This window comes from Carcharodon carcharias, chromosome 20 (genome assembly GCF_017639515.1).
Source record: "Carcharodon carcharias isolate sCarCar2 chromosome 20, sCarCar2.pri, whole genome shotgun sequence".
In the NCBI taxonomy this organism is placed as follows: domain Eukaryota; kingdom Metazoa; phylum Chordata; class Chondrichthyes; order Lamniformes; family Lamnidae; genus Carcharodon; species Carcharodon carcharias.
In genome coordinates this window covers 32,583,437-32,596,004 of record NC_054486.1, presented here as the reverse complement: position 1 = coordinate 32,596,004, position 12,568 = coordinate 32,583,437, and the positions used below count along the sequence as shown (strand labels likewise).

Genomic DNA, 12,568 nt, shown 5'->3' with positions numbered 1-12,568 from the left:
GTTACAATCCCCATAGAGACTGATAACTTTTAAAAAGAGACTTGAATTCCCAGTGACTGATTTAAAAAATCGTACAACAGATTTCAAGTTTTAGACCTTTTACTGCAACAAACCAACCAAAATCAACATCGGCTAAATATTACTTAGTAGACAACTAAGCTGCAGAAAAGATATCTCCTCTTAACTTCCTAACACAACCAAAAACACATGTTTATATGTTACACCACACTCTCCTTAGAACTGTGTTCTTTACTTCAACCAGTCCAAAGTTACTCCCAGCTTCCAAAAGGCTTGCTCCCCTCACTTTAGCTGAGTTGAATCACACAGCGTCTGTCTAAAGTTATTTCCCTCAGTCTTCTGAGAACCCTTGAGCCGACTTCCAGCTGCAAGGCCCACTCCGACAGCTCCTTCTCCCAGCCACGCCAGGGAGAATCTTCCAGTACCCTTAAATCTCTATAGGCCCTGTCTCTTCAACCAGCAAACAAGCTCCCATCTGTATTCTGGTGGGTAATGGAGAACTGCCTTTTCCCTTCTGTTCACAACATCTGCTGTTTCCCTATCTATCTCTCTCTGGGACACTCTCCCTGGCTCTGAATCAGTAAGTCTGTAAGCAGCAAGAACAGCTGCTCTTCCTTTGTGTTCAGGTATGAAAGCTAGCACTTGGGTTTCAATAGGTCTTGACCTGGGTCCCCAGTCCCCATGGTAACCAGGTCACAAAGTCTTACCTCTGGGTAGAATTAGTAGCAAATCACATGCCCCTCTCCACTACTCCATTTTATCTTGAATTAAAAGAGACAGTTTAAAACTGTAACAGTATTCACACAATTGTCTTTTAGCTTTCAGTCCCTGCCACATCCAAAAAAGGTTTTTATCAACAGGAAGCAACAGTAACAGATTTCTGATCCAAATAAAGATGTTTTCTGAATTTGACTTCCTAGCATGGAAGTTTGCCCACTGGCAGGATGTATTAGAAATTTTGGAATGTTGGTCTTTATCTCAAGGCTAGAATACAAACAGCTGATAGATATATCACAGCCGTACAAAGCTCTGGTCAGAGTCCATCTGGAGTAACTATTCAGTTCTGGGCAGCACACCTCAGAAAGGATGTATTGGCCTCGGAGTGGATGCAAAGCAGCTTTATGAGAATGATTCTGGGGCACAAAGAGTTAAATTATGCAGAGAGATTACATAAACTAGGCTTGATTCCCCTGAAAAATTGAAGTTTAAGTGGTGATCCAATTGAGTTGCTAAGGTGATCAAAGCAGTTGGTAGTGTTGAACGAGAGAAACTTTTTCCACTGGTGGATGAATCTAGGCCAAAGGCACATAACATTAAAATCAAAATCAGACCATTTAGGATAAAAGTCAGGGAACATTTCTTTACCCAAAGGCTAGCCTAAGTGTAGAACACTCTCCCACAAAAAGTAGTATATGTCAACTCAACTAATGTTACTGCAGAGAATGATAGATTTTTGCTAGTCATAGATATTAAGGGATATGAATCCATGGCAAGTGTTTGGATTTCATATACAGGTCAAACATGATCTCATAGAATGGCAGAACAGGTTGGAATGACCTGCTCCTGTTCCTATATTCCTACACCAGGAGCCAGATCACAAAATTTGTTGATTTTATCATTTATTGATACAGGCTCTGTTATTGAATTAGTTACATATTCAGATTGATACAATAACAAAACAACAACTTTTATTGATATAGCACCTTTAAATAGCAAAACATCCCAAGATGCTTCACAGGAATTATCAGATAGAATTTGACATTAAGCTACATAAGGAAATGTTAGCTCAGATGACCAAAAACTTAGTCAAAGAATCAGGTTTTAATGATTATCTTAAAGGAGGGGAGAGAAGCAGAAGGGGATAGGAAAGGAATTCCAGAGCTTTAGGGCCCAGGCAGCTGATGGCACAGCCACCAATAGTGAAAGCAAAGGAAATAAGGAATGTACAAGAAGCTAGAATTGAAGAGTTTTGGGGCTGGGGGAGATTACAGAGAGAGGGAGGGACAAGGCCACATTGAAACTTGAAAGTATGAATGAGAAGTTTTAAATTAAGGTATTGTCAGACTGGGGGTGGAATCATCTCAGATTTGCACCAAGTGCGGTAGTGGGCAGCTTCTCACATCGTTTTGTCCCAAACCCGCTGCCTTAATTATGCATTCCTAGGAAACACGCCATTTTGACTATGGGTGGGCTCTCATTCGCCTGCCACACCATCACCTCGCTACTTCATCATGCCGGGCGCCATATTTAAAGTGCAGCCGCATGCACACCTCTCAGTGCTTCAGCCCAAGACTGCTGCACGGAAGACATGACCCCAAAAGGCAAAAAGACAGTAGCCCCCAGGTTTAATGATGCGTCCCTCAAGCGCCTTTTGGATGCTGTGGAGGCCCGCCAAGATGTCCTTGCCCTCGTTCTGCCTGCAGAATGGGCAGCAACATCACCAATCCAGCTTGGGAGGTGATGGCAATGGTGGTCAGCGCCAAAACGCTGCAAAAGAGGACAGCCACCCAGTGCCACAAGTGGATGAATGATCTCTTCCATTCTGCCAGAGTAAGTAACTCTTCTCATCACTCTCAACTCACACACTCACAAACCCATCACACATCCACAGGGCCCTCACTCACTGCCAGTTCAAGGGACATCACCATTCACTCTCTCACACGCACCTTCATTGTCCTCATCCCATCCATAGGCCCACTCACCACCCACACATGATAGGCATGCATATCATCTGGCCTGTCACAGCGCTCACCCACACCCTCCACCAGCATAGATGCACACACCTCAGTGGGACCTAGCTCTAGAGTAGCCTCAGGATCACAGTCTGGTGAGCACATTGCACTTTCTGATCCACAGCAGGTGAAAACAGGGACTTCCCAGATCCCTGGCACTCAGAGGACTGCTAGGGGCCAGAAATTTGCTGAGTCTGAGTTAGATGAAAAGCCTCTGGACTTGGTCACGTCCCAGTTTCTGCAGCTGCAAAGGCAAGCTCGGGAACATCAGGAAGGGATGCCCGCTGTACCCCTCAGATTGCAAGGCATGATGGAGGAGTCCATCCGCCTTCAGGCTGAGTTGATAGCGTCATCATGCCATCCCACCAAAGCCAACACTGGTAGGATGGTCCAAGACATCGCTCCTGCATTGCTGCGTGGGCTGAACTCCATCACTGTTGGCCTCCAACAATGTGTATGTGAGAGGGGTTCGGGGAAGCTAGATCTCACTCCAGCTTCCCTTTGCCCTCAAGGAGTAAGCCAGGGGCCCTAGGGAGGAGGATCAGCAGGTGCAGACCCCTGGGCCATTCACCCAGGTAACTCAGGGAGTCTCCAGCCCATCCATATCCTCTCTTCCTGTGACCCTAGTAGCTCCAGCTCCACAGCTCAACGAGGTGCCACTCCCACACAGCAGGACCCCAAAAGTAGGCCCCAGGTCTCGACCCTCCAGAGGGTGCCTGGCAAGATCATCACACACTGTCAGCAGGCTGCCTCCGCCTCCTCTGTGGATGTTCGGGGAGCATCAAGACTTAGTGGCAGGGTTAGGAAGATTAAGAAGATGTAGTTGCACAGCCTGAGCATGGGTGTTAATCACTTGTATATACTGTTCACTATTGTCAATAAACTCTCAATAATGTCTCCCTGCCTATGGCTCCTTGTTCTGATGAGCAGTCTCCTTGTCACTCAGATGTGAAACCTCCCTGCACAAGATAAAGGCAGGGCCTCTTACCTGTGCTCTGTGCAGCCTTCAGACCATAGTGATGGTTTGGCCTCACATTCCCTGGACACATTACTGATGCTTGTACCTCGATGGTGCTTGTCATTGCTGCCAGAATGTCTTGAGCAAGCATCACCAAGTTCCATCATTCTCTCTGTGTGCTCTCAGCACTTTTAAGGTGGGGCTGGCCCCCATCCCTTCAGCATCTGTGACCAGTGATGCTGTGCTCCTGAACGGGTCAGGTGCTGAAGGCGGACAAAGAATCAGGTCCTTTTAAAGTTTCATGGCTGCATCTCCATGATGTGACCCTGATTACAGAGCGCAAGCGAGCTGCCCTTGGCCAGACAGGAGTCAGACATTCTCAGAGGCTATTTGAAGACCTATGGAGTGTCCTCACTGCATGTTGTCATCATCCTCCTGCAGTCAAGTGACTATTAGGCCCTCCATGACAGGAGCCTCATCACAGAGAGTATGTGCGCTGCCATAAGCCAGCCTGGAGTCAAATGTTCATAGATGAGGATCTATGGTGTCTCCTCACTGCATGTCGGCATCATCCTCCACAAATCTAGCAGCTATGAGGGCCTCCCGAGCGTGCTTGCTCCATCTGGCCAGTGCGATGGCCTCATCGCCATCATCGTTGCCTTCAAGAACCTCCTCATCCTCATCACAGTTAACATGCTCCTCATCGGAGGAGACCTTCAGCTCCTCCATTTCCTCCTCAGCCAGCTCCTCTCCCTGTTGCAGTGCCAGGTTGTAAAGGGTGCAGTAGTCGACGACGATGCTTGACACCCTCTGTGCACTATATTGCAGGGCTGCACCAGATCAATCCAGGCATTAGGAGCTCATTTTCAGCATCCCGATGGTTTGCTCCACCAAGCTGCAAGTTGCAGCATAAGCCTCATTATACCTTCGCTCTGCTGCAATCTGAGGCCACTGCACAGGTGTCATCAGCCACATCCTCTGCTGTCCCCGAGGAGCCATCCCTGCAGCTTCTGTGGACCCTGGGAGATGTCAGGCATCAGCTACTGGCTGATAAAGTGGTAGTTATGGTCAGTCCCTAAAATCTTGCGCAGACCTGCAGGATGCATTTGTGATGGTCGCACACGTTCGCTGCACATTCAGTGAATACCTTGCAGTTGACATGGTTGACTGCTTGTTGTGATGGAGATCTGAGCACCACACGAGTGCAGTCAATCACACCATGCACCTGTGGGAAACCCGACATCTAGGCAAATCCAATCATCTCCCAACTCTCCTGGTCTCGGGCGAAATACACAAAGTTGTGTGCCCTCACGAAGATGCCCTCATGGATGCATTTGTGGGTGGAGGCATGTGATATCCCATAGAGTTCACCTGTGGAGCCCTGAAAAGAACCACTGGTGTATTAATTGAGCACTGTGGTCACTTTCATGGCCAGTGACAGTGGATGCCCTCCATGTCCCTGCAGTAGCTGACAGATGTGACTGACCAATTCCCTAGACATGTGCAGTCTTCGGTGACACCAATTCCCTGTCATTGGCAGAAATGAAAGTCAGCGCCTATAGACCCTGGGTCTAGCTAGGCGCTGACCAGCAATGGCTCGCTGTGGCTCTTCAGCAGTGTGTGCAGGAGCCCTAGTGCCCCTTCTTCCTGAGGGTGCTGCTCCTCTCTCTGCGCAGCCAGGCACCTCTGTCAATCTCTTCTCTGCTATCTTTGCTCTCTGTACAGCACAAGGCATACAGCTAGTTCACCGGACTCCATGATCCTGATGTACTCCTCCTGTAGGATGAAAGAGAGTGGCGGAAAAATTAGCCTGGGTGTACTAAGAATCTCTCTTGGGTAAGCCTGAAGGCCCCTTAACTTATCCCGGAGAGTGCTGGCCATCACTTGGATGGCCAGTTTAGTGCGCTGCATGGCTGCTTGAAACCCCACCAACCTCCGCCCCATTTCACCTGACCAGTTGGCAGCAGCTTTGCCCATTGGACTGCATGTCATGTTCTCAGCTCAAGTGCAGGCATTCTCCTAACCCGCACTGCAAGGCTGCACTGGTAGCTTGAACCATGGGGGAGACCAGTTCAAACCGGAATGTTGACATTGCAAGGGGCTGTGAGCGCTTCCACCAGTGACTGCCAGTTTTAGCAAGGAGATCGTACACCGTGCCCAGTTGTCCAACTGTTCTGCAGTCCACTAAAATGCTCATTAGTTTGTACTCCGTGCCCAAGGGGTGAAAAGCTCTGGAGCACTCAGTGGCACTTTCATGCCTCAGCATTGCTTGAGTGGGCAGATAAGCTAGAGACCCGACTCCACGCATGTCAATGTGGCTGCGTCTGAACCATCTCAGCTGCAGAGGAATGGTCACTTTATACAAGGTTACCATAATGCATGGCTGCTTCCCTCCCTCCACCTTGCACGTGCTTGTGCACTACCTTCAACCACAGCGCAGCTCTTGCCCTCCCCTCCAACTACCTTCAACCGCAGGGCAGCTTTTGCATCACCCTCTCTCGCCAACGTGCCTCAACCTTGAAGTCCAACAGGTGACCCTCACAAGCACTAAACAATATTACTGAACACTCACCTCCACGTTCCCCTCAAAATGCAGCCCGCCATGTGAACACTTTACCTATGCTATTGTGAAACACGTCAGCGTGATTGGCAGATGATCTAGCGGTGGGGGATGATTCCGGCAGGCTGGACTTATAATGATATGCAGATGTATTACAATGAGGTTCCCAACATCTGATGATGGGAAACGTGGCCTGTCATTGTTGGGCTGAGCAGATGATCGCAAACTAGTTTCACAACGTTGTGAAACCGATTTCTGGCCTTCTCATCATATTGTCTGCTCACACCACCAAGCATACTCAACGCCAGCGGAAAATTCTGCCCTGGGAGCCAGTGTAGTTCAGCGAGCACAGGTGTGGTGGGTGAACAGTTAGGGTGCAAGCAGCAGCATTTTATATGAATGCAAGTTTATGGTGGGTGAGAGGAAAGCAAGGTGAGTATTGGAATAGTGAAGAATAGTTGAAACAAAGACGTGGATAAGGGTTCCAATAACAGCTGAGCTGAGGTGGGGCAGAGACGAACCATGTTACAGAGGTGGAAGTAGGTGGCCTTGGTGATGAAGAAGAAAAGTAGTCAGAAGCTCGTCTCCAGGTCAAATACAATGCCAAGGTTGTGAACAGTCTGGTTCAGTCTCAGACAATTGTCTGGGAAGGGAATGGCTTTGGTGGCTATGGAATGGAGTTTGAGTCGGGCACCAATGACATTGATTTCAGCCTTCTCAATATTCACAGGCTCTATTACTGGACTAGTTATGAATTCAGATTGAGACAGGCTGTGTTACTGGAACAGTTATGAATTCAGATTGATACAGACTGTTACTGGGCTAGTTATGAGTATAGATCGATACAGACTGTGTTACTGAACTAGTTATGATTTCAGATTGAGACAGACTGTGTTATTGGAATAGTTATGATTTCAGATTGAGACAGACTGTGTTATTGGAATAGTTATGATTTCAGATTGAGACAGACTGTGTTATTGGAATAGTTATGATTTCAGATTGAGACAGACTGTGTTATTGGAATAGTTATGATTTCAGATTGAGACAGACTGCTTCTGAGCTAGTTTGTGGTTTGAACAATGGTTCTTTTTGCAGAGGGATCTGGGAGTCATAAACAGAGAAGTTGAACGGATTGGCGGAGAAGCCAGGATGTTGGGTTTGATGTATCCACATGTCAGGGAGAACCTGCAGGCTCTTCTGGAGGAAGTGGCAGAATCCTGGGATAACCTGCTTCGGAAAGCTGGAGAGCGCAAGGAGAAGCTGGTACAGGCTGAGCAGATCCAGGCTTATCTCAGCGAGTGTCGTATTTTCATGTAAGTTGGAGTGGAGCTGGGAGATCATGTGCTGTGATGGATGTAATGAAAACTCAACCTGAAGCAGGGAGTATTGCAAACTTTGGATGAATTCCTGGAAGTTTTATAATATGACCTGGCACTGCCCTGCCCCCACGCTTCCATCATTGATTCATCCTCCAAACACACTGCCAACCCAATGCCAATTTTAAGGTAACAGACTCTGATACCCAATTGAATTAATCTTGAGTCTTAGTAAAACAAATGTTTTTTCCCATCTACAATATTTTTAGGAGGTCTTATGGCACAGTGGGCAGCATCCCTACCTCTGAGCCAGAAGCTCCAGGTTCAAGTCCCACCCCGGATTTGATGGCTACACAAGATGCATTCATAATGCAGCCAAACAGGTTGAGTATCAACCTGCAAATCCTTCCAACACATGCCAATGACAGCTGGTAAAAGTAGGAGAGATTCCTGGTCAACCATCTGATGAATAGAATGTTGGAGCCACTATCATCACTATCCATAGCTCCAGACTACAACATGTATGTAAAAGTACATGTTGCCACAGCAACTCTGATTCCCTGAGTGAACTGTAACACATGACCCCCACAATATTTTTATAATCAGTAAAGTGTTTGAAGAAAATTAGATCTAAACACATTCTTGTTTATTTTTTAAAATGTTCTCTTCCATTTCCCATAGTGGTATCTTGGAGATTAGCCTTCGATTCCTGGAGATGCTAGGGCAGACCTGGAGGGTTTGGGACAGCAAATTAGATAAATCTGCATATAATTAAACATATACAGCTAACAAAAGGAAAATATGAATTAAATTGTAACTCAGTTTCCACCTAGAAGCAGGGCCAGTATTTGTTATCAATGCTGACCTGGTCAGTAACTAAACCTCGCATGCGGTACTGAGTTGTACACATTGGGATGGCTCCTGTGTTCCACCCCTCGCTCTCACCCTGCTTCATCTGATCCTAGCTGAGACTGTAATTGGTTTCTGTCACCCTGAGTTGTGACAAGGGATAAAATGTGAATCAGTCAGAGCCCCTGCTCTGAAGTGTGCACAGTGGCTGGTCGCAGTGAACACACTGTCAAGGTTTGCATAATTCAGGGAGCAAATCACTTGTCTGGGGAAATAGTGGGTGTCTCATATCCATGGGATTAAACCCCAACAAAGGTGAGCTGATCAGTGGCAAATTAAGTTTAATTCAGGCAAATGCAAAGTACTGCATGACTATAGTGTTGCTAAAAACCTGGTGTGCCCTTACTTTTCCTTTGGCAATTTTGAGTCACACTTTTCATATTTACATCTAACATTGAAAATCCTTGTGGAATCATTTAGAATGAAAGTCAATTAATAAACCTTGCTCCAGAAAAACCACTACACAATGTACTGTCAAGCTTCCTACCAACAGGTGTTGGTGTGGAAGGCAAACTTCAGTCCAGGCACCATTTTATTTTTTCACAATCTGAAACTGAATTACAATTTAATTAATTTTTTCCTTTTATTAGCTGCATATATTTAATAATATGCAGAATTTTCTCATTTGCTGTCCCAAACCTTTTTCTCCACAACAATCATCCTCACATGCGTGCAGTGAGCATAGGCACTGCTCTCATTGCTGAGTCAGTAGGTTGCAAGTTCAAGTCCAATTCCAGAGACTTGAACACAAACTCTAGGCTGACACTCCAGTAGAGCATTGCAGGAGTGCTGCACGATCAGAGATGCTGTCAATAAGACAAATGGCCCCTTCTAGGATGGCTTTTGTACAGGACGGTCCAGTTTTAATCTGGTCTGGCCACTAGTACCAGATGGCTTTGTCCAGTATTTTGTACCTTAGTACACCTGCCTCAGTGAAATATCAGCAGGGGCTTGTGCTAGTGCCATTTGTTACAACAGTTTCCAGGCGAGTTCCCCCAATTTGTTATGATCCCGGACGAGACCCCAATTTTGTTATGCTCCCAGGTGAGGAAGACTGAATTGGTTCCCCTTCCTTATCCAACCCCTTCAGCTGGTCACAACAAGATTAATTTAAAAAGGACCCCTTCCCTCGTGGATAGTGTTTTCAATTCCAAATGTATTTATGCTTTAGAAGGAGCCAATTTAACCAGGCTTTCTTGAGTCAAAGAAAGAGTAAGTTTATTAGTTACTAAAGCCCGAGAAAAAATAATAATAATGCAACACACATACACACAGATCAGAGTTGAGAAGTTGGGTCCAAAATAAAAGTTTAAAAAAGATATACGAATCAGTCTTTGGCTTGTCCATGAGGAGTAGATGGCAAATCGTTATGGCCATTAAGTTGGGTGATCCTGGTAGAGCTGACTTTGGCAGTTGAGCAGTTGGTTTGGAAACACTTGGTTCTGCAGATTAGCTGAAGGAGCAGACCTGTTTCCTTTTTGACTGTGGCTTTGCTGACTTGCCTCCAGCCACACAGAGAGAGAGAGAGAAACTTTTACCTGTAAGCTGCAGGGATTCCTCATAGATGTTCTTCTGCTGTGACCTTCATAGCAGACACTAGCACACCAGGACTAGAACACACAAATCAGGTTTGCAGCTGGCATTTTAACCCATTTCCTTGTGAATTGCTGGATGGGAAAAACAAACATGTCTTTCACCCCGAACCTGCTTTTTTTCAACTCAGATCATGTCCACATTCTGAAATATAACTAAATGGGAGATGGTTTCTGCTGAGATGGTAATCAGTCTTCATTTTCTCCACAACCACAGGAGATTAAAGTTCAGTCTTTTGTATTGCATGTTTTCCTTTGTCTCTGTCTGAAGTAGGCCTTGACACCTTTTTAAGGTGTGACATTCCATGTTCTCTCTGAACTAGTCAGTCAAGTATAATCCACATAGGAATTTTCCAGAAAGTGGTTATTTTACATTCTCAGCCAATTTTTGCTTGTAGGTCTTTTTTTTAAAAAAAACAAATACCTTCCTTTAAAAAGTTCAATGTGCCCGTAAGTAATTTGGGGCTGTGATCCACTGTCATTACACTTTCCCTATCTGCATGCATGTAGCAGCCTCAAAGCAACAGGGATCAGAAAACAGGTTGATTTTCATATTTTTCTACTCCCGTTATCTCTTAAACTGCAATGAATCTCCGTATGTGATGGTATATCCTTACACTTTGCAACAGTGTCCAGTATTAGCAGCCTCCCAGCAGTGGCCACCCTGTCCATCTGCCATCTCTGGTGTGTGCAAGGGATGCCATACCTCAAAGAGGAAATGTTGAGTTCTGCCCTGTGTTCTGGATATATTTACCCTGCAGCTGACATCACAAAAACAGATTATCTAGTCACTGCTGCCTGTGAGAGCTTGCTGTGTGCAAATTTGCTGCCATGGCTCCTACATTACAACAGTGACTACACTTCAAAAATACTTCATAAGCCATGAAACGCTTTGGGATATCCTGAGTTAATTCTTCTGTGCTGGGTCAACATGCCATGAGCTGGCCAGGCATTTTTATTTATTTCTTAAAAATCTTTCTTCAGTTATACCAGCAAGTTAACTTTATCATCAGGGCAAAGTTGAGGTGAGGAGAAAGAGCTGGAAAAATGAATGAGAGATGGGAGCAGAGATAAAACATGAGAAAGGAAGGACAGATTGAGAGAGCCCTTGCACTGAAGTGTGCACAGTGGGGAGAGATCAACTGGAAAGATTAGGGGTGAAAGCAGCATAGAGGAGCCACAAATTAGGAGAGGTGTGTAGTAGAAGGATCTGGTACCTAAAAGGTTAACATGGGACTGAGCACAGTACCATCTACAAGGTGATGTAAAAAGGCACATGACCTAGAGCTAAGGGCAGTCTAGAGATAGGTAGCAACATGTAAGGACCTAGTATGGGGTCATCTCCATACTTTTATCCTATGCTGTACATATGTACATAGTTCAGTAATGTTAAGACTTCCTTGTAACTTCAAATGGTGTCCTAACAGTACACATCACAGGTAGCAACAACAGAACAGATCAAGGGGAAGGGAATTCAGGTGGAAGAATTGGGTAGAGATGATCACCAATGAGGGATATTTGTGAGAGGAGGGACAGACCATCTAGAGATTAGTGAACAGCAGAAAGAGACAGGGCAAGCGAGAGAGAACCAGCAGGTTGTGGGACAGATGCAACTCACCATTAAGAACATAGGAACAAAGGAACAGGAGTAGGCCATTCAGCCCTTGAGCCTGGTCTGCCATTCAACTATATCATGGCTGATCTTCTACCTCAATGCCGTCTTCCCACACTGTCCCCGTATCCCTTAATGTCATTGATATCTAGAAATCTATTGACTTCAGCTTTGAACATACTCAATGACTGAGCCTCCTGGGGTAGAGAATTCCAAATATTCACCACCCACTGACTGAAAAAATTCCTCCTTATCTCGGACCTAAATGGCCTACCTCCTATAGACCCTCCAACCAGGGGAAACATCCTTCCTGCATCTACTATGTCGAGCCCTGTAAGAATTTTATAGACTTCAATGATGTCATCTCTCATTCTTCTAAACTCTAGAGAATACGGGCCCAGTCTCCTCAATCTCTCCTCATAAGACAATCCTGCCATCGAGGGACAAGTCTGGTGAGCTTTTGTTGCAATTCCTCCGTGGCAAGTATATCCTTCCTTAGGTAAGGAGACCAAAACGGCACACAATACTCCAGCTGTGGTCTTACCAAGGCCCTATACAATTACAGCAAAACCTCCTTACTCCTGTACTCAAATCCACTTGCAACAAAGGCTAACATATCATTCGCCTTCCTAATTACTTGTTGCATCTGCATTTTAGCTTTCAGTGACTTATTAAGAACAAGAACAAAGAAGCGTTCAGCCCTCCAAGCCTATGCCGATCATATTGCCTGTCAAACTAAAACATTTTGTACTTCTGGGGCCCGTATCCCTCTATTCAAAATCCTATTCATGTATTTGTCAAACTGCCTCTTAAACACCACTATCGTACCTGCTTCCACCATCTCCTCTGGCAGCGAATTCCAGACACTCAC

At 45.7% G+C, this 12,568-nt stretch overlaps 1 protein-coding gene across 1 annotated transcript in view; it reads left to right on the top strand.

Moving 5' to 3' along the window:
• Positions 1-12,568, top strand: part of sptbn5 (spectrin, beta, non-erythrocytic 5) — a 283,694-nt gene that overhangs the window by 240,479 nt on the left and 30,647 nt on the right. Inside the window, exon 59 of the mRNA XM_041214166.1 lies at positions 7,364-7,581. Within this exon, the coding sequence (XP_041070100.1) occupies positions 7,364-7,581 (218 nt within the window). The remainder of the gene's footprint in view (positions 1-7,363; positions 7,582-12,568) is intronic.